The sequence below is a fragment of the Podarcis gaigeae genome (assembly GCF_964106915.1).
Source record: "Podarcis gaigeae genome assembly, chromosome: 2".
Taxonomy (NCBI): domain Eukaryota; kingdom Metazoa; phylum Chordata; class Lepidosauria; order Squamata; family Lacertidae; genus Podarcis; species Podarcis gaigeae.
The window spans coordinates 17,706,793-17,731,554 of NC_139679.1; the positions used below are offsets into that span (position 1 = coordinate 17,706,793).

Sequence of the window (24,762 nt, forward strand, 5' to 3'; positions counted from 1 at the left end):
CCCGCCCTCCCCAGCCAAGGCCGGGCTCAGGGCGGCTAACAAGCAATAATAAAAACAAGTTGAATGAATACAACTTAAAAACAAGATTAAAATACAACATTAAAATATAGAAACATTAAAATATTAAAATGCAGCCTCATCACAGGAGGAGAAAGGAAAAAGAAAAAAGAAAGAGGGGGAGGGAATCAAACTGGCTCCAAGCCAAAGGCCAGGTGGAACAACTCTGTCTTACAGGCCCTGCAGAAAGAAATCAGATCCTGCAGGGCCCTGGTCTCATGAGGCAGAGCGTTCCACCAGGCCGGGGCCAGTGTTGAAAAGGCCCTGGCTCTGGTTGAAGGTAATCTAACTTCCTTGGGGCCCGGGACCACTAGGGTGTTGCTATTTATGGACCTTGAGGCTCTCTGTGGGGCATACCGGAAGGGGCGGTACCATAGGTACGAGGGTCAGCATGGCTCATGACCCTGGTGCCAGCCTGGTGCTGTTTTTTAATCAATGTTCTCATTGGAAATGTAGTCTAATTTAATGAATATTATTGTTATTATCATCATCACTTGCTAAATTTTCATACCGGCCTTCATCCGAGGATCATAGGGCAGTTTGCAATGTAAAAACACAAAAATGCATACCATACTAACAAACAAAGACAATAGCTCCTACCTGAATATATCCACCAGGTGAGAGGCCTTGATTGACTGCGGCAAATGTGCTTGAACCCTAGGACTTGGCCCACCACTGTCAACCATATGATGTGCTCAGGGTAGTAGCTGGCAACTTACGTGCAGCAACCAGTGGACTTAGGTATCCAGTACACAGTTGCATTGTGATGACTGCAGAGTGGATTTTCTGCTTTAGTTGTTTCCAGGCTCAGGTGTAGGAAGGGGTGGAAATTGTTCATGAGCATTCTTCCCATGGCTCCAGCAGATAAAAATGTCACTGATGTAGTTTAGGCAGCAAAGAGCAGCTTAAAAGGTTCCAAGTTGGCCTACGAACTTGTTGACGTAAGGGAATAGACATAGCAGTTATTCTGTATCATTGTGGATTGTGACCCTCCGTCTATCTCTGAGTGGGATGCTGGTCCACAGGGCTAGTGCATCTATAGTTGCTAGGAGATTGTTTTCTGGGAGAGCATCAATCGATAGTGGTTTCTGTAGGAAGTCTGTGGTGTCTTACAATTAACCCAGGGTTCTAATGTACTTCTACATTGCATACGAGAACAGTGTCGTGGTGGGAGACAGCCTGATGTGCAGGAACAAGAAGTGATCCTTGACATGTGTCTGCTACTGAATATGTCAGCGGTGTATAAGGATGGGGAAGAAGTTCACCTCCATTTGCATTTAAAAGCAAATCTCTATTGTGCTATCTCCCTGTTAAGGGACGCAGGTGGCGCTGTGGTCTAAACCACAGAGCCTAGGGCTTGCCGATCAGAAGGTTGGCGGTTCGAATCCCGGCGAGGTGAGATGCCCATTGTTCATTGGTGAGCTCCCATTATTCGGTCCCAGCTCCTGCCCACCTAGCAGTTCAAAAGCACATCAAGTGCAAGTAGATAAATAGATACCGCTCCGGCAGGAAGGTAAACAGCGTTTCTGTGTGCTGCTCTGAGTTGCCAGAAGCGGCTTAGTCATGCTGGCCACATTGTCTGCGGACAAACGCCGGCTCCCTCGGCTTCTAGAGCGCAGCAACCCCAGAGTCATCCACGACTGGACTGAACAGTCAGAGGTACCTTTACCTTTACCTTTATATCCCTGTTACATTCAATATTCCTGGTTGTCACTCTTGGGGGTGGAGATGTGTAGGGAGAATACATGGGTGAGTCTCAGTAGTGATGGTACAATGTGCTGCCTACTGTGGTAGAGATGGGTGGGGGTGAGGCACTGGTGAGGTCAGCGCAGTGCAAATGCGCTGGCAGGAGTGCTGGATTGCCTCCACCAGCACATTTGCACCACACTGACCTCACAGTTGCCCCACCCCTCTCCATCTCAGCCTATAGTAACTGCACAATCAGAGGGAGGTCAGGGATGCAGTGCAGCCTCACTGTGCTGTCCACTACCTGACTTTTGTCACAGTGATGGAACTTGACATGACGCTGCGTTTCGATCAGCAGCTCTGTGTTGAGCATCACATCTAGTCAGGGCCGGCCCTATCATTAGGCAGTGTGAGGCAGATGTGGGGTGTTGCAAAAGGGCAGCAAGTTGTTACATAACGGTGCTATTATTCCATTTTTACTGCCAAGGAAGGGGAAGAGACACTTGTGGATTTTCTGCCTCAGATTTCTTCCCTGCACCTTAATAAAAACAAGCAATAAAATGACACACTAAAGAACAAATCCAAGCATCAGGAATGGCAGTTTAAAGCAATAGCAAAATCAGCTGTGAAGTAGGGCACAATTTAAAGACCTTTAAAGATGCTTTCTTGAAACAGCATCGTTTTCAGCCTTTGTCTAAAAAATGGGGGATGAAGGCATGTCTCCTGTGGGAGACCATTCCACAATCTGGTACCATACCTGAAATAGCAATGTATTACTTTCTTTATTACTTTATTGTATCCCGCCCTTGCTCCCAAAGGAGTCCAGACTGACCAATTATTCTATCTGGTAGGATAGGGTAGAATAGTAAAATAGTAAAATGTTTTTATTGGGCAGATTTCTGCTGGTGGCTAGAACTACGATTTCAGAGTTTTTGGAGGCTCATGGGGAAAAGAGTGCAGCAATGAGCCCTCTTTAACCAGTGAGTTGTGTGTGTGAGACTCAGGAGCTGCCGAAGATGACTCTTTTAAAAAGCATTTTCTAACTGTCTGGGGTGTAATTAAAATACAGCTTAACTGTACTTCATGAGGGACGCGGGTGGCGCTGTGGGTTAAACCACAGAGCCTAGGACTTGCTGATCAGAAGGTCGGCGGTTCAAATCCCTGCGATGGGGTGAGCTCCCGTTGCTCGGTCCCTGCTCCTGCCAACCTAGCAGTTCAAAAGCACAGCAAAGTGCAAGTAGATAAATAGGTACTGCTCTGGCGGGAAGGTAAACAGCGTTTCTGTGCGCTACTCTGGTTCGCCAGAAGCGGCTTAGTCATGCTGGCCACATGACCCAGAAGCTGTACGCCGGCTCCCTTGGCCAATAAAGCGAGATGAGCGCTGCAACCCCAGAGTCAGCCATGACTGTACCTAATGGTCAGGGGTCCCTTTACCTTGATAACTGTATTTCATATCAGTGCTGCTCAGGAATATTATCTGCACATCCTGCATTAGTATAGCACAACGCCAGGGGCCTTGTTGCGTGTTCTGTTAAATCACTGTTTAGTGATTTATGCATAAGTTGTAAGGAGTTGCCGTGAGCCTTAATCTCACACACTCCACCTTTTTACAGGGCAGCCACCAATTTCAAGCTCCCCTACTACCCTAGAATCACATAACCTGATGCACAGCAGCCACCGTGCTGCAGTACAGATTCCTGTGTCACCCTAAGGATCTCCGTAGTTCCCTACGACAGCCCTCTCCACCCCCAGCCCAGCCTGGCCCTGTACAGACTGCTCCCCCCCCCCTTGCTGGTCCTGACTACCTACACTACAGCAGCCTTCCCTCTGGTCCTCCCATGTTGCTGGGAAGAGGAGTCTGGTAGGGTTTAGTTTTCTGATTCCTACAAAGCCTGGGTTGTCTTGAAACTTACCAGGTTTGTTTTCAGCCGCAGTCCCTGGCTTGTATGCAACAATTTAGGTCTTGTGGGAACTGAAATGAGCTTTATGGGAGGAGGAAGAGGGGGCAGTCATGAGCCCAAGGCTCACGGCACATCCGTCTCGCTTGTGCAACCATGGTTTAGTGTTTTGCACAAGAACTGCCTTTTCATGAAATTGAGATTAGTTCCCTAACAGGTATGCACTGCATGTGTGTGAAGGGGAAAACCCCCTACGCTTTCGTCATTCTAATTGTGAATGCAATATGATAACTAGAAAGCCTAGTTAAGAGTGGGGGTGGAGCAAAAGCCATATGGTCCCTTCTTTTAGAAGTTTCCTCTAGTTTCTGTCCTGTACTGTTGGCCTCTGGAACTGACCATCAGCTTTGCCATGGGTTGGCAAATGACACGCTTTGGATCCTTTGCTCTGTCTGCTGAGGAATATAATGAGTGGAAGAGAATGAATATATGAATGAAAAGTGAGGGAGATGAATGAAGTGTTCTGCCTGCCTCCTGAACTCTTTCCCCAAGGGAATGTGGGCCTTGAACCCCCCCAAAGGGTGTCCCATTCCTGAGCTTTGCAGTGGTATATTAGCAGCCACATGTCATGGAAATCTCCTTTTTTTAAAAATACATTTTTATTAGTTTTTAACATATTATCATTCATACAACAAAACTTCTCATCTTATACAATAATTTTTGGACTTCCGTCAATGCCTCTGATGATTTCCCTTTCTTATCACTTATTATGCATTTCTTAATTTCATATTCCCTTTAATTATCTTTAACTAACAATTCTCCTCATTGTCTTTTTTGCAATATTTCAAATAATTCACCTTACAAAACTTCTTGCAAACCTACTAGCGTAATCTGTCCATCACAATTACTTTTCAAATAATCTGTAAATTTACTCCAGGCTTCTGAGAATCTCTGGTCCTGCAGGTTTCAAATTCTTCCTGCTAGTTTATCTAATTCTGCATAGTCCATCATTTTCATACGCCCTTCTTCTTTCGTTGGTAATTGTCATGGAAATCTCTTGGCCAAAGCCTACTCTAGAATCGTTTTCTCTTGATATGGAAGGACAGATTTCAAGAAGCTACATAAAACTGCAGATGGGGATACAGGAAGCCCCAGCATGACCAGTGAATTGGGGAGTCCACAGTTACAGAAAGGATGGATCCCTAAGTATACTGTCAACATATTCACCTTGTTAAGACCCCCTAGCCACAAACAGGTGTCAGCAGGTGGTGTAGAATATACAAGAGGCTGTATCTCAGACTTCTAATATATTTTGTTTTCCCTCCCCCTCTCTCTAGGGTCCAATGGGTCCCCGTGGGCCACCTGGGCCACCCGGAAAACCTGGCGATGATGTGAGTATCCTATCTCTTGACATCTGCCCATCATCATGATGGTAGACTTGAGCAGCTTAGCACATACATAGCAGAATTGAAGAGTTTGCTGCAAAAGTGAATGCTAAGGTGAAATACAAGACAGTTGACGTTTTAAGGCACAGAGTGTTTATGTCTCATCCTATCACACACACACACACACACACACACACACACTATCACTCAGGCTAATATCGAAGTCATTCTCAGAATGTGGGTCCTAATATACAGCCGAAATAGCACATTCTGCGCACAAGAGGAAAGGTATCAAGTAGGAAAACTCAAGGTTTGCAAAAAAAAAAACTTGAGGAAAAAAAAGACTACAGATTTAAAATGGTTTAACAGTCATTGCTTCACAGTTGGGAATTCTGGGAGCCGTAGTTCTGTGATACAGGGCTTGTAATTTCTTACAGACTTCTCAGCATTCTCTTCAGACTACAATTCCAAGGATTCTTCGAAGGGCTTGTTAAATTGGTATAAAATTGACATGTTCTTTGTAACAGACCTGCAAGGGTTGGGGGCTTTTTACCTTAATGAAAAGGTTTGGGGGTGTATATGTCAAGAGAGATATAAAACAAAAGAACTGAAACTACTTGTGCTGTTTTCTTGTGGGTTTTGTTGGGTAGCTGCCGTTAAGTAGGGAGTTTTTTACTTACATCGTTTATTTGAACCAACTATTTTTAATGGACGCGGGTGGCACTGTGGGTTAAACCACAGAGCCTAGGGCTTGCTGATCAGAAGGTTGGCGGTTCGAATCCCTGCGACAGGGTGAGCTCCCATTGCTCGGTCTCAGCTCCTGCCAACCTAGCAGTTCTAAAGCACGTCAAAGTGCAAGTAGATAAATAGGTACCGCTCTGGTGGGAAGGTAAATGGCATTTCCGTGCGCTGCTCTGGTTTGCCAGAAGCGGCTCAGTCGGCCAATAAAGCGAGATGAGCGACGCAACCCCAGAGTCGGCCACGACTGGACCTAATGGTCAGGGGTCCCTTTACCTTTACCTATTTTTAATGCAGATTTCTAAGAACTTTTTTTGCCCTCCAGCGGCTGCTGAACTACATCTCCCATCAGCCCCAGCAAGCATGGCCAATAGTCATGATGGAAGCTGAAGGGACAAAAGTTCCCTGCTCAACCTGGTGTCCCAAAGATGTTCTTGGACTGCATCTCCCATCATAACAACCATTCCGTTCCGGAAGTCCGTTTGACTTGCAAAATGCTTGGAAAGCAAGGCGCGGCTTCTGATTGGCTGCAGGAGGTTCCTCCAGCCAATCGGAAGCCGCATCGGATGTTTGGGTTCCAAAGAACCTTCGCAAACTGGAACACTCACTTCTGGGTTTGCCGTGTTTGGGAGCCAAAATGTTCAAGTCGTAAGGCATTCGGGATCCAAGGTACGACTGTCGTTTTTGTTGGAGACATTACTGCAAACTAGGAAGGACCATGGAATTAACTCAGCAGCTTTAAGTTATTCAATTCTGATGTCTTCTTCTGACCTTGACTTTTGTATAAATGCCATCCTTTTCTTAAAGCGTATGTTTTAGTCACTTAATCACTTTTGTCTCTTTCAGGGTGAATCTGGCAAACCTGGCAAATCGGGAGAGCGTGGGCCACCTGGGCCTCAGGTATGGCGTTGTTCAGCATATCTCAGATATCTGTGCACATACAACTGGATAAAGAAATGCAGCAGAATGCACTTTTATTCTGAGAGTACGTTTAGTTGACATAAACAGGCACAGTTTTGTAGGAAATATTCTGTAGTTTTGGATGAAGGGATCTCCTTACGCTTCCTGAAGATGAGCTTAGAATTTCAGGATTCTCCACCAGATCAAAGCCTTGATTAAAAATAAAAATAGTAGGTTGGATTTCTGGCTTAGGCTACTAGATAAATGTGGGAGTCTCTGCTGAATTTGACTTTGAAACCACCCTGGTTGTCAGGTTGTTTAGAGAGCCAGAGAACAACTAACTCCTGTATCTCATTGCCATGTGCTGGCGACCAAGACTTTTATTGCGTTTAGAAACGCATTGCAAACAAAATTATCAGTGTTGAGCAACATTAAGACCCACAAGACCAAATTCTGTATCTCATTAAAAACTAAATTCTCCAATCTGTCTACGTTATTAAAATTAAATAAATCAATGTTTATTTTACATTTTTATGAATTTTATTCTGCTTCTGCTAGCCATTGAAACTCTGCTCCCTGGTCCCTAGAAAATTCTCCCCTGCCATCATTGCCTGAACACTTTGAAGCCCACCTCTGAAGCCATAAGAAACATGTTTTAAAAGAAACATTGGTCTGCATACAGTTATTTTGCTCTGCATACAGAGACTTGCGTAAAGGGTTAATCACCCCACTGTCATCATCTCATCTGGGGTATTAAGTAACTTTTCTCCTGGAGGAACAAGATAAGCTGGTGACAGCAAAGGCTGCAATTTTTTAAAGCTATTACCATTAAAATAATGCCCACAGTTTTGTTCTCTGAGGTTTAAATTGTATAATTTTAAACATTTTTGTTTTGTTTGGCAATTTTATCTGATCTGTTCTATGCCATCTATATTTGGACTCTTGTATACAAATTGCAACAGCAAATATCTATATATCTTCGAAGCCTATGTTTGCAGCCGTAGGAAGCTTGGTTTAAAACAAAATTCTAAATTCTGCAACTAGTGTGGAATTGCACAAACCTATCTGCAGATGGTATTAATTTGAGACTGGGCTGTGTGTGGAGAAAAGGTTAGGGCATGCTCGAAACTTGGCAGTCAGTACAGGTGTCATGAATTGGCATTATGATGTCAACAATTTTGCTTGCCTTTCCATTTAAGAGGGTCACTGAATTAAAGCCTGCTGAAAAGGGGGAGTGACTGATGGGGAACAGAGAGCTTTACATTCTGAGTATAGATAGAGATGGAATAAAGGGCTAAAGAAGTCATAGCTTAACATGAACAAGTTGGCTTTGCTTCCTGTTTCCATACTCTAGTACAGACTTATCCATGTATGCATTTTGGATAATCTTCCTTCAATGTAAATGGCTGATAAGACAGAAATTTGGCCCTTTAACTTCTGCAGTGAGCTGTTCAGTATCCCAGCTTTTGTTCAGTTATCAGCATCTGTTTGAGAAACTTTATTTATTTACCTGAACTGATCTCTCGTTGACTCTTAGGGTGCTAGAGGTTTCCCTGGGACCCCAGGTCTTCCCGGCGTAAAAGGTCACAGAGTAAGTATGCAAGCATTAAATAGGCTGATTTTTAGTAAAAGTCTCTGCCAAGGATATGCAATGAAACTTCTTCATGATTTCCTCTCTCTTTCCAGGGTTATCCTGGATTAGATGGTTCCAAGGGAGAAGCTGGCGCTGCAGGTGCTAAGGTAAGGGACATTCGATTTTAGTAGCCATGGGCACCTATGGCTTTCCCATGCCTCCCACTCCAACCAATTAATGCCATTTTAGTTTTTCTAAATATTGTCAAGGTCCTTTTGCAACCTCAAGTAACTTCCAGTCAACGCCCCCTTACCAAGTTTCAGACTGTAGGCACTTCCAGGCTATCACTATTTTCAGGTGGGATTCAATCACATCCTTGCAAATCCAAGGTGTGCAGTTTAAGCTGACTGAGAGCTTATATTCCTTTAAAACAGAAGCCCTGCACATCAAAACCAATGTAAATTTGCTTGCCAGGGTGAAATTAACAGTTCTTAAGTGAATTTACAGTGTACAGTTTTAAAATTTCCCTGTAGACTTTTCAAAGTAAATTACACTGTATTCCCCCCGCCCCAAAGAAATCATGACAGGTAGACCAATTGATCTAGATGTGTCAGGAAAAGAAAAGGCTTCCTTTAGTTGGTGTTAAAAATCCGTCCTCCAGGGATATAAACGGTGCAAAGAGAGCAGGATTTTCAAAGCAGGGAGCTGTTTTGGTTTTCAGCAGCACCCAAGAAAGTGGATGCTGAAAATGACCATGTTCTCTTAGCACCCAAGTGCATAATTAGCAGATTGCTGTTTTCCTGTAGTAATTAAGCATGCAGTATTTAAGAGCAATGAACAGCCGTAGTCTATCACAACACTTGTCTCCGCCAACCGGTATGTCTTTTGCTAACTGCTGTTGTAGCATCATAGATGCCCACCACACATGACATCTCTAAGCTTCCTAGTCTGCCTGGAAGCCCCCTGTGCCTCCCCCCCATGCCTAGGAGCCTAAGACAAGAAGGAGTGGGGGGAGCTGTATGGGGATTCCTAACGGTAACTTAGGACCTTTCCCACTTTTAATAGTATATGCTCATTTCATTGCATGGGATCTAGAGGTCTTCCCTTTCTGCAGCCAGCAAGTATCACAAGAACTTGGAGGACTTTGCACTCGGCTTTGTATGGGTGCTGAAACTGAGTAGGCTCCTTACAGTTGTGCAGCCTCCTCTTTGGCAGCAATCCTCCACCCCACTCTATTCCACTTCTGCCAGAAGTGGGGTTGCCAGTTGAGATGCATCTGCAGGCAACTGTTTGCCATTGTTACAGTTGTACAGTGGTACCTTGGTTCTTGAACCACTTAGTTGCTGAACAAATCGGCTCCCGAACGCCGCAAACCCGGAAGTTAGTGTTCCAGTTTGTGAACGTTTTTCGGAAGCCGAACATACATCGCGGCTCCTGCGGCTTCCGCTTGAGGGCAGGAAGCTCCTGCGGCCAATCGGAAGCTGCGCCTTGGTTTTCGAACAGTTTTGAGAGTCTGGAACGGATTAGGTTTGAGAACCAAGGTACCACTGTATGTGCTAGTGGAGTGCCCTCTATTGTTCAACGAAGTGGAATGGCAATGAGAATTGTTTCCACAGCATCCAGGGCCCTTCCAGACCACCACTGTTTTCAAACACAGACCAGCAAATTCAGGTTGCCAACAAACCAGGACGAATGCTCATTAAATAACCTGTGTTGTCCTCACAAACAAATCAGAAGAAAGAGGTCATTTGGAAGCACCTTCAGAGTCTCATCTCCCACCCCTGATCCACACAGATGTGGAGTTTGGTAGCAAAGACATGTTTTGCTTTCATAATTACCATGGTCTCTCTTACTCTAGGGTGAGGCTGGCGCTGCTGGAGAAGCTGGATCACCAGGTCCAATGGTGAGTATCCGCTGCTCAACTTATTTTTAATCAGTAATAACAGCACTCTTAGCCTATCTGGGAATTGCCCATCTGTATTTGAATAATAATAATAATTTATACCCCACCCATCTGGCTGGGTTTCCCCAGCCACTCTGGGTGGCTCCCAACAGAATATTAATAATAAAGCTACAACATCAAACATTAAAAACTTCCCTAAACAGGGCTGCCTTCAGATGTCTTCTAAAAGTCAGGTAGTTGTTTATTTCCTTGACATCTGATGGGAGGGCGTTCCACGGGGTGGGTGCCACTACCGAAAAGGCCCTCTGTCTGGTTCCCTGTAACCTCACTTCTCACAGTGAGGGAACCGCCAGAAGGCCCTCGGAGCTGGACCTCAGTGTCCGGGCAGAACGATAGGGGTGGAGATGCTCCTTCAGGTATACTGGACCGAGGCCGTTTAGGGCTTTCAAGGTCAGCACCAACACTTTGAATTGTGCTCGGAAATAGTCCTGAGAGTTTGTGCATCTTAAATGTACGAATTCAGGACCTCCCTGGAATTCACGGTGAATTCTGCCAGGTTCACATGTGACTCCACACTCATTTGGCGAGAAGGTAAATGGTGTTTCCTTGCGCTGCTCTGGTTTCGCCAGAAGCGGCTTAGTCATGCTGGCCACACGACCCGGAAAAACTGTCCGCGGACAAACGCCGGCTCCCTCGGCCTATAGAGCGAGATGAGCGCGCAACCCCAGAGTCGTTCGCGACTGGACTTAACTGTCAGGGCTCCTTTACCTTTTACCACTAGACCCTACTGCAACCCTTTTAACTGTTACACCACACTGTCGTGCTGATGAGCATTTCACTAGCCATAATGTTGAAAAGTAGGTTCCTTTGCACTCTGAAATCTGCACTCTGGGAGATTGGGCTGTGATGCCCTTTTCACGTTTGTTATTGTTATTTCCCAGGGTCCCCGTGGTCTTCCAGGTGAGAGGGGACGTCCTGGTCCATCTGGTGCTGCGGTAAGTATCAGCATTAACTTGAATGCTGCAAGTCCTGTATCTTGGAAATGTTGTGCAGAAAAAATGTACACACCCGTGACTTTAGTGGAAAACCTCCTGCCCCTTGTGATCCCCCTACCCCATTTGTCATGGCCTACCACATTTCCATAAAAGTAATGATGGCATGAGATTTCTTTGCCCTTTTCAGTATACTTGCTGTGGCTTTTGGTTTTTGAACATCTGGAGGCAGAGGTGGCGGGTGCCTATTTGGGCCTGGTAGGGCAGAAGGCAAGGAGGCCAACAGTAGGAGGCGCTATAGCCAGCGGCAGGCAGCATCAGTTAGCTATAGTTTCCTCCCCATCCACCTCCCTGCTGAGTTTGGCTACAGCAACTCTGACGACTAAGGAGGAGGAAACAGAAAGCCAGGGCCCTGGACTGATTGTAAGTAAGAAGGCAGGTAGGCTTGGTGGAACCAAGGTTGGGGCAGTGCCCCATTTGCCCAATGGACTAGTCTCCAATGCCTGGAGGGCATGAGCTGGCATGAGTTGTTTAAGTTGCTGTGCCCTAAGATGCATGGTAAAGGTCTTTTGCCCGCCAGCCAGCAGATTTTTACTGCAGTGAGCATATCTCAAAAGATGGCAGTGGGCATCTCCCCAAAGGACATGGCATGCTTTATTATGTTGACTGTGGAGGAGAGAAGCAGAAAGCAGCCTCTGATCAGTAGCACCGAATGGGGCTAACTTCTAGTTTAAATCCAGCTTGCTGCAGGGGGGACCCAACTTTTGTTAAGTGCAGAATTTCTTCTACACAAATTGCTGTGAACATGGTGGTCGGGATCTAGCATGGGAATTCGGGGGCTTTAACCCTTTGCCCCCTGCTGTGGTCCCAATCCGGAATGTCCCCCTCCGCACAGCTGCTGTTTGCTTTGCAGAGAAACTTGCATTTGCTTAAATGGGATCTTTTTTCCTATGCAAATAGAGGCAGCGGTGGGGAACCTGTGGCCCTTGGACTACAACTCCCATCATCCCTGACCCTCGACCTTGCTAGCTGGGGCTGATGGGAGCCAGAGTCCAACAACATTTGAAGGTTCACAGGTTCCCCATTCATGCTGTAAAGTTGTAGATATGCTGTGCAGGAAGATATGCTTTTCAAAGGGTAGGAAGTAACTGGAGTTGCCATCTTGGGATTGATCCAGAAGCTGCAGCTGCTTCAGAAACCCGAGACCAGGTTATTGATTAGAGCACCTGGGTGCACACATATTACACCTGTGCTGAGGTGCAATGTTTTGTATGCCTTGGATACCAGCCAGCTATTGGGCCACGTTCATCATATTGTTGTTAACTTAGTCCTGAGTTATTCAGGACCTTATATGTTAAGTCAAAGACTGTCAGACCACTTAGATCAGTGATGGCCAAACTCGGCCCTCCAGCTGTTTTGGGACTACAATTCCCATCATCCCTGACCATTGGTCCTGTTAGCTAGGGATGATGGGAGTTGTAGTCCCAAAACAGCTGGAGGGCCAAGTTTGACCATCAGTGACTTAGATCATCTGGAGAAATTCTACTTGTGGAACCACACTCTACAGAATATCGTAGGAAATCAGACTGAAAAGCAGGTTTTTTCTGCTGTTACCCCTGTACTGTGGAATGCCCTTCCCTCTGCCATACGTGAAGCAGCAGCCACCAGTAGCTTCAGACGTCTTGCATCAATTTATCTTTTTCCCTGAGTCTTAAGATCGGACCCTGTTTTACATACCCTTCTGAATTTCTATTTTATTCATTGGCATGTGCTTTTATGTTTTTTTATATTGCTGTTTGACTGGTTTTAGGTTGCATTTTTGTTTTACTGATATATAGCTTGTTTTTTTTACATGCTACACCATTTAGAGATTTTTGGACTATTAAGCAGTATATAAATGCTTTTAAATAAATAACACAAAACCTTGTAACCTGGGCATCAGGTGGAGCGGATAGTGTGGCAGGGTCCCTCCACTCATAGAATTGTAGAGTTGGAGGGGACCACAAGGGCCATCTAGTCCAACTCCCTCCAGTGCAGGAATCTTTTGCCCAACATGGGCCTCAAACCCACAACCCCGGGATTATGAATCTCATGCTCTACCAGTTGAGCTATGTCCCACTCACTTGACCTCTGATTGGTGATGTTGCTGCTGCTTACTTTGGGAGTGGGGAGAGGGTGATGGATGAGGTGGTGGTGGTGAGAACAGCGCAGTGCAAGTGCATCGGCAGAGCCTGTCTGGTGCTCCTATTGGTGAGCTTCCGCCGTGCTGACCTCGCTGCTACCTCGCCCCTCCCTCTCCAGCTCCGGATAAGCAGGAATAACATGATGGACTAGAGGTCAGATGAATGGCTAAGTGCCAGGAAGTGGAAGAGGAAGCAGAAGGAACTGTGGCTGCCTCTTCTCCCACTTACTTCCACTCTAAATCTAAAGTTCAGCATCAGGTATAAAAGAAGTCACTACCCTAGAGGCCATCTTTAGACTAGAGTTTCCCAAACTTGGGTCTCCAGCTGTTGTTGGACTACAACTCTTATCACCCCTGAGCACTGGTCCTGCTAGCTAGGGGTGATGGGAGTTGTAGTCCAACAACAGCTGGAGATCCAGGTTTGGGAAGCTCTGGTTTAGATCCTTGGGTGCAAAATTCAGGGGGTTTAGCTAAACTGGAAAGATTAGTGTATTGATTGGATCGTGGGGGGAAATGTGAATGCTGAGAAATGTCACACCGGTAGTGCTGCTCACCTGACCTCCCTCCAGCTGAGTCGCTACTACATACAGTGGTACCTCAGGTTACATATGCTTCAGGTTACATACACTTCAGGTTACAGACTCCGCTAACCCAGAAATATTATCTCGGGTTAAGAACTTTGCGGCGGCAGCAGGAGGCCCCATTAGCTAAAGTGGTGCTTCAGGTTAAGAACAGTTTCAGGTTAAGAACAGACCTCCAGAATGAATTAAGTACTTAACCCGAGGTACCACTGTACTGGGATCAAGGGGAGCGAGGGGGTGGTGAGGTCAGTGCGGTGCAAACACTCCAAAGCCAATCTTGCTGTCCTGCCAGCATGTTTGCCCTGTGCTGACCTTTCTGCTACATCCCCCTCTCCATCCTAGTACGCAACAGCGACCCAGTTGGTGGAAGGGCAGGTGAGTAGTGCAGCCGTCCACTGCTGTGTCACACCCTCCTTAGCAAAACTATGTGAACATCCACATGTTCATCGATTCACTTTGCTTTTGTCCTGTGCTTTAAGAAGCTCAGGGAATTGTGTCCTACTCGGCTTCCATAATTTTATTCTCCCAGCTACTCTGCACAATAGACCAGGCTGAGAGTTAATTACTGATCCTGTGTCAACCCATAAACTGTGCGGTTGCATGGGTATTTGAACCTGGGTCTTTTGTGAAGCAAAGCTAACAGGCATGACTGTGCTCAGTTTAGCAAACTAGCAAACCAGAGACATCGTGCCTGGGCCTATTTCCAGCATTCCATTCTACGTCTCCAGAGATTTCAGCCTTCACTTGATACTGTAATAAACCTAGCGTGAAATTCCCTCTGGCTGTTTATTGAACAAATGTCAAAGCCCCCATAGGGCTGGCTGTGAAGCTCAGCGGGAGCGTTTTAGCTCAAAGCTCCAGTCTTCTTATTCCTTACAGATTCGGATAGTTGAGAGAATTAAGGAGATAAAGTAACCAAGACGGTTTAACAGCCTTGAAGTAACCAGGTTTAACTTAGCAACTCTATAAACATGTTCAGTGAGCACCCATTGGAAGGAATCGGCTCCCCTTTCTGCCTCAAAGTGTCAGCCAGACTCCAATTAGTGGGGAAGAGGAAAACAATTTATCCAATTACAATTTAGTGGCAGAGGGGCTTGCAGAGAGGAGGAGAGGAAGGAGGTGGCCTGTTGCCTGAGTGGATGTCTGCTCCTGTTGTGTTGGGTCTCTCATAAAAATGGCATTAATCCAGAGGAATACACATAGCCAACTTCCTATATGCAGTGAAGCTGTTCTCCCCCCGCCCCACTCCAAATAGCAGCCTTGTGCACTGTTTGACAAGCTATTTCTGTCTGTTTGCAACTTCATTGGGGAGGGGGGAGAGCTCAGAAGTGGTTCTTGATACAGGCACAGCAGGGGCGGGAGTGAAAAGCTTCTGTGCGCAGACAAAAGTTATCTTGAACATCTGAGTAAGCAGTGTGAGTCACAGATTTAATTTCTAGCAAAGCTTTTCTATAGGAAGAATCATGCCACATTAACTATCCCATCGAAGGGACGCAGGTGGCGCTGTGGGTTAAACCACAGAGCCTAGGACTTGCCGATCAGAAGGTCGGCGGTTCGAATCCCCGCGACGGGGTGAGCTCCCGTTGTTCAGTCCCTGCTCCTGCCAACCTAGCAGTTTGAAAGCACGTCAAAGTGCAAGTAGATAAATAGATACCACTCCGGCGGGAAGGTAAATGGCGTTTCCATGCGCTGCTCTGGTTCGCCAGAAGCGGCTTAGTCATGCTGGCCATATGACCTGGAAGCTGTACCCCGGCTCCCTCAGCCAATAAAGCGAGATGAGAGCCGCAACCCCAGAGTCGGCCACGACTGGACCTAATGGTCAGGGGTCCCTTTACTTTAACTATCCCATCATTTTGTTTTTGCAAAACGTATCTCGACTAAAGGCCTAAAACTTCATCACATGCACACAGTTCTTTATTTGTTTATTACATTTGTATCCTGCCCTTCCCCGCAAGTGATCGCAGGGTTGCAAATGTCATGGCAGCAAACTCACCCTCCATCACCCTCACTGGTTCTTTGTCTTATGAACAGGACAGGGGGTGGCAGGTAGGCTTGTCTTGCGATCCTTCCCCTCCCTCTCCACCTACTCTAGATGGCTGGGACTTGACTTTGTTGTGCATTAAACTAAGGGGCAGTGGGTGGAAATGCAGCCATAGACCATGGAGGTGGGAATAAACCCACCAGGTTGATGCTTGCAATGAAACACTGCAGAAATTCCTGGTGAATTGGGAAGGTAGTAACTTTAGCTGGAGGGACGCTGTTGGTTAAACCACAGAGCCTAGGATTGCCAATCAGAAGGTTGGCAGTTTGAATCCCCATGACGGGGTGAGCTCCTGTTGCTCGGTCCCTGCTCCTGCCAACCTAGCCGTTCGAAAGCACGTCAAAGTGCAAGTAGATAAATAGGCGGGAAGGTAAACGGTGTTTCTGTGCGCTGCTCTGGTTCGCCAGAAGCAGCTTAGTCATGCTGGACACATGACCCGGAAGCTGTACGCCGGTTCCCTTGGCCAATAATGCGAGATGAGCGCCGCAACCCCAGAGTCGGTCATGACTGGAGCTAATGGTCAGGGGTCCCTTTACCTTTTTATGCACAACGCAAAGCCTTTTCTGATGCTCATTCACCAGAGGTGACTGCAGGCACTATTCTAAAAAATGTGCTTAATTGGCACCTTATATTTTTTGCCACACCCTTGATGGTTAGTGGGGCCTGCACCCCTTTACCCTAGTATTTTATTTCTGGATTTATGTTTTGATTTTTGTATTTTGTCACTTTGATTTGCTGTCATGCTTTCAGTTCTGTTTTTCCTGTATTATAAACACATGTAAACTTGTATTTGTTTATATGAATGTTAACACCAGAAAACATTCCGTTCAAGCTCTAATTGAATCGTCAAAGAATGTCCTTTTTTAATTCCATTGATATTTAACTCCTACATATTTCCCCCCTTTATGGTCATGTTTGTGTAAACCTGCCACCTGAGGTTTCCATTTCATACATCTGGAGTCCAGTCCACAAAGCTCTCGGCATAATACATATTAGTCCTTAAAGGTGACACAAGACCTTGGTTGTTTTCACAGCAGCAGAATAGTTAGTGCATTTATGTCTCCTGATACAGTCCAATGCAGTGGCTTCTATATATTCTACAAGATATATTTACCCAGGGCTCCAATTCCATTTGGTGGCATAATTGGGAGCACAGCTGCAATGCTATTTGATGACACTTACTTTTGTGACTCGTGATCTCTTGTCCCCACAGGGTGCTCGTGGTAACGATGGTCTCCCTGGTCCAGCTGGCCCACCCGTAAGTAAATTGCTTTTTGAAATATTATAAATTGCTTTTTAAAAGATTTCTGAACATGCATTTATTTTTAGTTTTTTTCTGCTAAAATGGAAACTTACGAATCGGATATGTTATTACTGAAATACTAAATAGTTCTAAAATTATTATTTCTTAAAGAATTCCTGTTCCCCCCTAAATTCTGTGGCATTTTTTAAAAAAAAAGATATAGACTTTCCAAAAATAAAAGTGGGGAGGCAAAAGACAGCTGGCATGTATATGTTCTGCAAAAGACTTTCAGGCAGAAGGGGTGATTACATAACTTGTATGGCTGTCATGAAAGCTGTGGAGGCTAAATAATTAAAATAACTCTGTCCTCCTTTTCTCAAACTTATTGAAACCCTTTTCTCTTTCTTCAGGGACCTGTCGGCCCCGCGGGATCTCCAGGTTTCCCAGGTGCACCAGGTGCAAAGGTAAGTAGCGCTTCAAGGCCCAGTGAGTGTGTTTGCAGCTGCTGGCTTGTTATCTCTCTCTCTCTCTCTCTCTCTCTCTCTCTCTCTCACACACACACACACACACACACACACTCTGCTTTATCTAAGCAACTGTGAAATGCTCTCCTCCCAGAGCCCACTGAGTATTTTGCTCCTTTTATCGCTTTGGAAAGAGGCCTGAAGCATTTCATCAGGTCTGCCTGCCTGCAAAGTAAGGAGAAGGTGGAAAGATTGACAGCCCCCAAGAAAAAGCAGCCTGTGGATACATGTCTGTGAACATCTGTGCGAGGGGAAAGAGACTAGGAAAAGGAGTTTCAGAAGGTCTGGAAAAGGCCTGGATAGAAATCAATATATAGGCAATTGTGAAGGAAAATGGAAGCTGAGTATGTGGAGAGAAGCACAAGTTATAGGAGTAATGTTGAAGAAAGTGTAATCCTAAAATAACACTCATGTTTGCTCTCATCTTGTTAAATCTTGACAAATTCACTGCCTGTAGATCCCTTTGAAAAAATGGCATGTGTGTATTGTTCTTCGAATGTATTGCTTCCACCTCGATAGAAAACTGAATTACACTGAAGCAGTTTGGGCTTCTAATCCATCATTCCCTGGAGATTTACCTACTTTTTGTGAACCATTGTGAAAACGGAAAACCCAGTGACCCCAAAACAAACCCATTGCAAGGAAAACACACAGGGTATATGTGCATCATGCCCAGAGGGCTGTGTAATTTCCATTCTGCTATTAGTGAAACCATTTGAGATGGAGGCTAGTATAAAATTTGTTAATTCCCTGGAGGGCAAAATGCTTGTATATTGCTTTAAACTAGGAGCAAGGGTGCCATTTATGAGTACTTTAGGAGAGAGAAGAGCTTTGGGTTGGAGGGGAGCAAGATTCTCAGCACAGTTTAAAGGCTCAGGTATATTAATGATGAAAAGCACAACCATATGCATATCTACACTGAAGTGAGTTCTACTGAGTTCAGTGGGGCAAACTCAGGTGTATGTGTGTAGGTTTGCAACCTAAACTGATGTGTTAAGAGAGCGTAGGTCCAAAAGTCACTTCTTGCAAAGGGATTTTTGTTGTTCCTCTGCTTTCCTTACACAGGACTGTTTTTACTACATAGTAGTCAATATGTGGAACTAGTAAGCTTCCATAATAAGTCACATGTGGTCTGAAAAACATGTTGAGAAGTCCCCCCTGGCCTCTCTTGCCCATGGTTGACTTTGATTTGAGCATATAGAAGGAATATATCTGGTCTTGGATGTTATCAAAGAAACATTGGCAACTGAATGCCTCATTGCTCCCACATTCAGCTGGCAGTGTTTATTGTATGATTTGTTCTTATTCTTCTTTCTGTGTTTTTTTGCCTGTACACACTCCCCTTCAAAGGGATGCAGGTGGCACTGTGGGTTAAACCACAGAGCCTAGGACTTGCCGATCAGAAGGTCGGCGGTTCGAATCCCTGCAACGGAATGAGCTCCCGTTGCTCTGTCCCTGCTCCTGCCAACCTAGCAGTTCAAAAGCACGTCAAAGTGCAAGTAGATAAATAGGTACCGCTCCGGCGGGAAGGTAAATGGTTTCTGTGCACTGCTGGTTTGCTGGAAGCGGCTTAGTCATGCTGGCCTCATGACCCGGAAGCTGTACGCTGGCTCCCTCGGCCAATAAAGTGAGATGAGCGCCTCAACACCAGAGTCGGTCACAACTGGACCTAATGGTCAGGAGTCCCTTTACCTTAAAGGTAAAGGTACCCCTGCCCGTACGGGCCAGTCTTGACAGACTCTGGGGTTGTGCGCCCATCTCACTTAAGAGGCCAGGGGCCAGCGCTGTCCGGAGACACTTCCGGGTCACGTGGCCAGCGTGACAAAGCTGCATCTGGCGAGCCAGAGCCGCACACGGAAACGCCGTTTACCTTCCCGCTGGTAAGCGGTCCCTATTTATCTACTTGCACCCGGAGGTGCTTTCGAACTGCTAGGTTGGCAGGTGCTGGGACCGAGTAGCGGGAGCGCACCCCGCCGCAGGGATTCGAACCGCTGACCTTTCGATCAGCAAGTCCTAGGCACTGAGGCTTTAACCCACAGTGCCACCTGCGTCCCTTTACCTTACTCACCTTCAAATGTTACAAGAAGCCCCACCGCCTGATTTAAGTATTGAGTGCACCTAGCACCTAGCAGTGCTTGTTTCGATGACGTTTGAAGCCCTTTTCAGTTAAAATGCCACCTGGGCAAGATATATCTTAGCAGTCAAATTCCGATTGCATTTTGCCATGGTCGGGAAAGGACGAAAGGGTCAAGTGAAAGGGGGGGGGGGTTGGAACTGCTGTGTTTCTCCTCTGTCTGTAGCATGAGTGGTATGCGCCTCAAAATCTCAAGACAGCATATCGGGTTTCCTTAATGGTGCGGCCATTTAGGTTAAGACAGAAAAGAGGGAGATGGGAGAGAGATTCCTTTGGGAATTCCCATTGCAACTGGTGAGTATGGGTTTGGGTTGCTAATCTCCCCGAGGACTGGTTTCTATGGTAACCAGACAGTGAAGAGGCAGTAGGGGAGAGGGGGAATGAGGCCTTTTGTGGGATATCTGACAGCAATTGACAGTGGGTTTTCAATCACAATCAGCGTCCTCATTATAAAAAGATGAAGTGGGGAGCCTTCTGAAGAGGAGGGCCGCACATTAGTAAGATGTGCAAGCAAGAGAAAGAACAGAGCACAAGTGTTCCCTAAGGAATAGCTGTTTTCACTGAGGGTGCTTCTGAGAGCAGCTAAGGCAGGAATCGATACTGAACAAAATAAATATAAATAAAGTGAAAAGTAAAGGAAGGAGCTGTTTATCTTCTGTACAGTTCAGTGAACTCTTCGTCCTTGTAACAATAGCAGGAGATAGCATGTAGTGGTGGCCACTTAAAACCGGCTCCCCATAATAATAATAATAATAATAATAATAATAATAATAATAATAATAATTTATACCCCACCCATCTGGCTGGGTTTCCCCAGCCACTCTGGGCGGCTTCCAACAAAACACTAAAATACAATAACCTATTAAACATTAAAAGCTTCCCTAAACAGGGCTGCCTTCAGATGTCTTCTAAAAGTTTGGTAGTTGTTTTTCTCTTTGACATCTGGTGGGAGGGCGTTCCACAGAGCGGGTGCCACTACCGAGAAGGCCCTCTGCTTGATTCCCTGTAAATTGGCTTCTCGTAGCGAGGGAACCGCCAGAAGGCCCTTGGCGCTGGACCTCAGTGTCCGCGCAGAACGATGGAGGTGGAGACGCTCCTTCAGGTATACTGGACTGATGCAGTTCAGGGCTTTAAAGGTCAGCACCAACACTTTGAATTGTGCTCGGAAACGTACTGGGAGCCAGTGTAGGTCTTTCAAGACCGGTGTTATATGGTCTCAGCGGCCGCCCCCAGTCACCAGTCTAGCTGCCACATTCTGGATTAGTTGTAGTTTCTGGGTCACCTTCAAAGGTAGCCCCACGTAGAGTGCATTGCAGTAGTCCAAGCGAGAGATAACTAGAGCATGCACCACTCCCATTAATATGGAGTCCCAATGGTGTTAAATCTGGAAATGCAGAAAGGTGGAACGAAAAGTGTCAGGCCCCAAGGACACATGGCTGAAAGACTGATAGCGTTAGGCAGGCTGCTTGGACAGTAGCCCAGCATAACCATAAGTTATGAAGCATCCAGGTCTACTTCTTGTGGCATCCTAGTGGATACTTTGTCATGTTTCCCTTTGACCTCTTAATGTTCCTTTTCATATTTGTGCAGGGTGAAGCTGGCCCCACTGGCGCTCGTGGTCCTGAGGGCGCCCAAGGCTCTCGAGGTGAATCTGGAACCCCCGGCTCCCCTGGACCATCGGGAGCTCCTGTAAGTACCTGGTTCTTCCGGCGAGAACCAGAATTTCCAGGGGGGCATGGAGATGCTTTAGCTTTATTAGGGCATCATTAAAAGATTTCCACAGCTTTTCCTTCTGTTTTTTTTAAAGATATTTATTAAAATTTCAAAGATTATACATAAAAAAACAATAATAAAAGCAAAACACAAACACAAAAAATAACAAATATATATAAAAAATAAAGTACAAAACTAAAAATTATTTAAAAACAAGTAAAGTTTCATTCCCTTATTTTCTTATAACTTACTTCCCCGACCTCCTCATACCTCCCCTTTTTGTATTCCAATTTCTAATTGTTAATTCAGCAAATCCTCTCCCTTAATTTTCATTTAATTTTCAACCCTTCTTTTCTTTTTACTTAATCATTACAGCTGAAAAACTCCTTAATTTTCCAAACCAACGTCATTCTAACATTCATTAATTTTGCAATATTTCCCAAGATAGTCCTTAAATTTCTTCCAATCTTCTTCCGCCGTCTCTCTTCCCTGGTCTCGGATTCTGCTAGTCATTTCTGCCAGTCCCACACAGCTTTTCCTTCTAAGGCCCCCTAACTCAAAGGTGGCTAACCTTTCTCAAGCTGAGGGCCATATTGACCTATGGTCAGCCCTTCAGAAGTTGTGGGTCAAACTGGGCATGGCCAAAGTGTAAAACATGGCTGTGACCAAAAACATCACAGTGGTACCTCTGGTTGCGAACGGGATCCGTTCCAGAGGCTCATTCGCAACCTGAAAAGAACGCAACCTGTGTCTGTGTGTCTGCGCACGCGCTGGTCACGATTCACCGCTTCTGTGCATGCGTGTGATGTCATTTTGCACATCTGCGTGAGTGGCGAAACCCGGAAGTAACGTGCCTAGCCATTTGGTTGGGGCACTGTTCTGTGGAGTATATAGAATAATGGTAATCCAGCTCTATGATCGTAGAATTGTAGAGTTGAAAGGGACCCTAAGAGGCATCTAATCCAGTCCTCTTCAGTGCCGTGATTGCATTTTTCTTTGTGACTGGCTTGGTTGACACATTCCACTTAGCAAGTGGAGAAAGGCACCCGCTGGATAGTCTTACCTAACCTGAATAAAAGTGTTGTCCAAGTATTTCTACAAGGACGCAGGTGGCACTGTGATCTAAAGCAATGAGCCTATTGGGCTTGCCGATCAGAAGGTCAGCAGTTAGAATCCGCGCGATGGGATGAGCTCCCGCTGCTCTGTCGCAGCTCCTGCCAACCTAGCAGTTCGTAAGCTCACCAGTGCAAGTAGATAAATAGGTACCGCTGCTGCGGGAAGGTAAACGGCATTTCCATGTGCTTTGGCTTCCATCACGGTGTCCCGTTACGCCAGAAATGGTTTAGCCATGCTGGCCACATGACCCGGAAAGCTGTCTGTGGACAAATGCCGGCTCCCTCGGCCTGAAAGTGAAATGAGTGCCACAACCACATAGTCACTTTTGACTGGACTTAACTGTCAAGAGGTCCTTTACCTTACATTTAGCAAGTACTTCTAGCTGTGGTGTGAGGGCAAAATTATCCTTGAGGGAGAAATCATCCTCATTCTTAACTGACCAATTATTTCTAATCAGGTATAGGGTTCGTTCAACTTGATTATTCTGTGGTTATTTACTCTTTTTCTTCCCCCAGTAGATATATGCAAAAATATTCCCTGATTTCCCAGCTGCTTGTGTTTTAGCAAGCAATGGGAAGTGAACTAGGTGTAAATACAGGAACCACCAGCAGATGGCAGTGCCAAGTCAGGATTTGCACAACCTTTCTCTGCATGAGTACTACCGTATTTTTTGCTGTATAAGACTCACTTTTTCCCTCCTAGAAAGTAAGGGGAAATGTGTGTGTGTCTTGTGGAGCGAGTGCAGGCTACGCAGCTATCACAGAAGCCAGAACACCAAGAGGGATTGCTGCTTTCACTGCGCAGCGATCCCTCTTGCTGTTCTGGCTTCTGAGATTCAGAATATTTTTTTTCTTGTTTTCCTCCTCCAAAAACTAGGTGCGTCTTGTGGTCTGGTGCGTCTTATAGAGCGAAAAATATGGTAGTTGCTTATGTTTCATAGAATATAGACTTGCAGAGTTGAAAGAGTCCCAAAGGATCCTCTCTAGTTCAACTGCTATGTGGGCCACCAGCCAAAATCGGGCACAAAAATAAAAGACCCTATGCTGAACCATGTGTAGAGGTTCACTAACACACGTTCCTTGCCCCACCTGTTAAAATGTGGGTATAAAAAGCCCATCTACTCACACATGCACATAGTTAACCACACTTGCCTTTTTACTTGCCTTTTGATAATGGGCCGATCAACATATTACGGATGGTAATACTATATTAAAGAAAGGCAGCACAGGAAGCAAGATGCCCCTTTTTTACAACTGGGAAACTCTAGATAATTAGGTTGTAACAGCCAAAGTCACATTTTCTCTGGGCCATATTCTGCAAGGTATTAGGCATGATGATTAATCTTGACCTTGCCTATATTTGGTGTGATGACCCTAAGGAATCTGCCATTTGAGCCCTTGTGCATGGACACAAACTTAACTCAACGCCATACCCAATGGATTGAAAGACAGTGATTGGCAAAAAGGAGTCTTTTGGTGCCTTAACAACTAGCCGATGTTATTATGGCATAAATTATCATAGTTCTTGTTTCTTTCATCAGATGCATTAAATATAATCTTCGGTTTGTACTTCATGCATCTCATGAAGCGGACTCTAATTCACGAGAGCATAATTAAATTCGTTGGCTCTTTACGGCGCTACAGGGCTCTTTGCTGATTTGGCTGCTACAACCTTAGAATAATAGAATTGTAGAGTTGGAAGGGACCATAAAGGTATCTTTTGCCCAATGTGGGTCTCAAACCCACAACTCTGAGTCTCATGTTCTACCTTGACATGTTCTTCCCCCGATAATCAGCGTTTTTCACCTGCTAGGATAGGTAAATAATAAGTGAGCTGTGCATCAATAAGGTCATGTGAAGCAGGTGTCTCTCTTTTCCCCACCCACCTGGTTAAACTGCAGTTGTAAACTTAACGATTGACAATTTGCTACCCTATCGTGCTAAAAACGTTGCATAAAGGGGGCTGTCTCATTCTACTTGCTAGGAGGGAATCCCCACCCAGCTGCTACAGTGACACTGTCCTCATTCATGCCTCTAAATGATATCTGTCTAGATTTCTAAATGATATCTATCTAGACCAGAACCTCTCTGCTGTGCTCC

The 24,762-nt window shown here is 45.6% G+C and overlaps 1 protein-coding gene across 7 annotated transcripts in view; it reads left to right on the forward strand.

Moving 5' to 3' along the window:
* The window catches only part of COL2A1 (collagen type II alpha 1 chain), a 97,637-nt gene that overhangs the window by 21,890 nt on the left and 50,985 nt on the right, over window positions 1-24,762 (forward strand). For all 7 annotated transcript variants that reach the window (XM_083728821.1, XM_083728820.1, XM_083728816.1 and 4 more), the window contains 9 exons: window positions 4,976-5,029; window positions 6,608-6,661; window positions 8,199-8,252; window positions 8,348-8,401; window positions 10,093-10,137; window positions 11,079-11,132; window positions 17,147-17,191; window positions 17,587-17,640; window positions 21,425-21,523. In XM_083728821.1, the coding sequence (XP_083584947.1) occupies window positions 4,976-5,029; window positions 6,608-6,661; window positions 8,199-8,252; window positions 8,348-8,401; window positions 10,093-10,137; window positions 11,079-11,132; window positions 17,147-17,191; window positions 17,587-17,640; window positions 21,425-21,523 (513 nt within the window). The remainder of the gene's footprint in view (window positions 1-4,975; window positions 5,030-6,607; window positions 6,662-8,198; window positions 8,253-8,347; window positions 8,402-10,092; window positions 10,138-11,078; window positions 11,133-17,146; window positions 17,192-17,586; window positions 17,641-21,424; window positions 21,524-24,762) is intronic.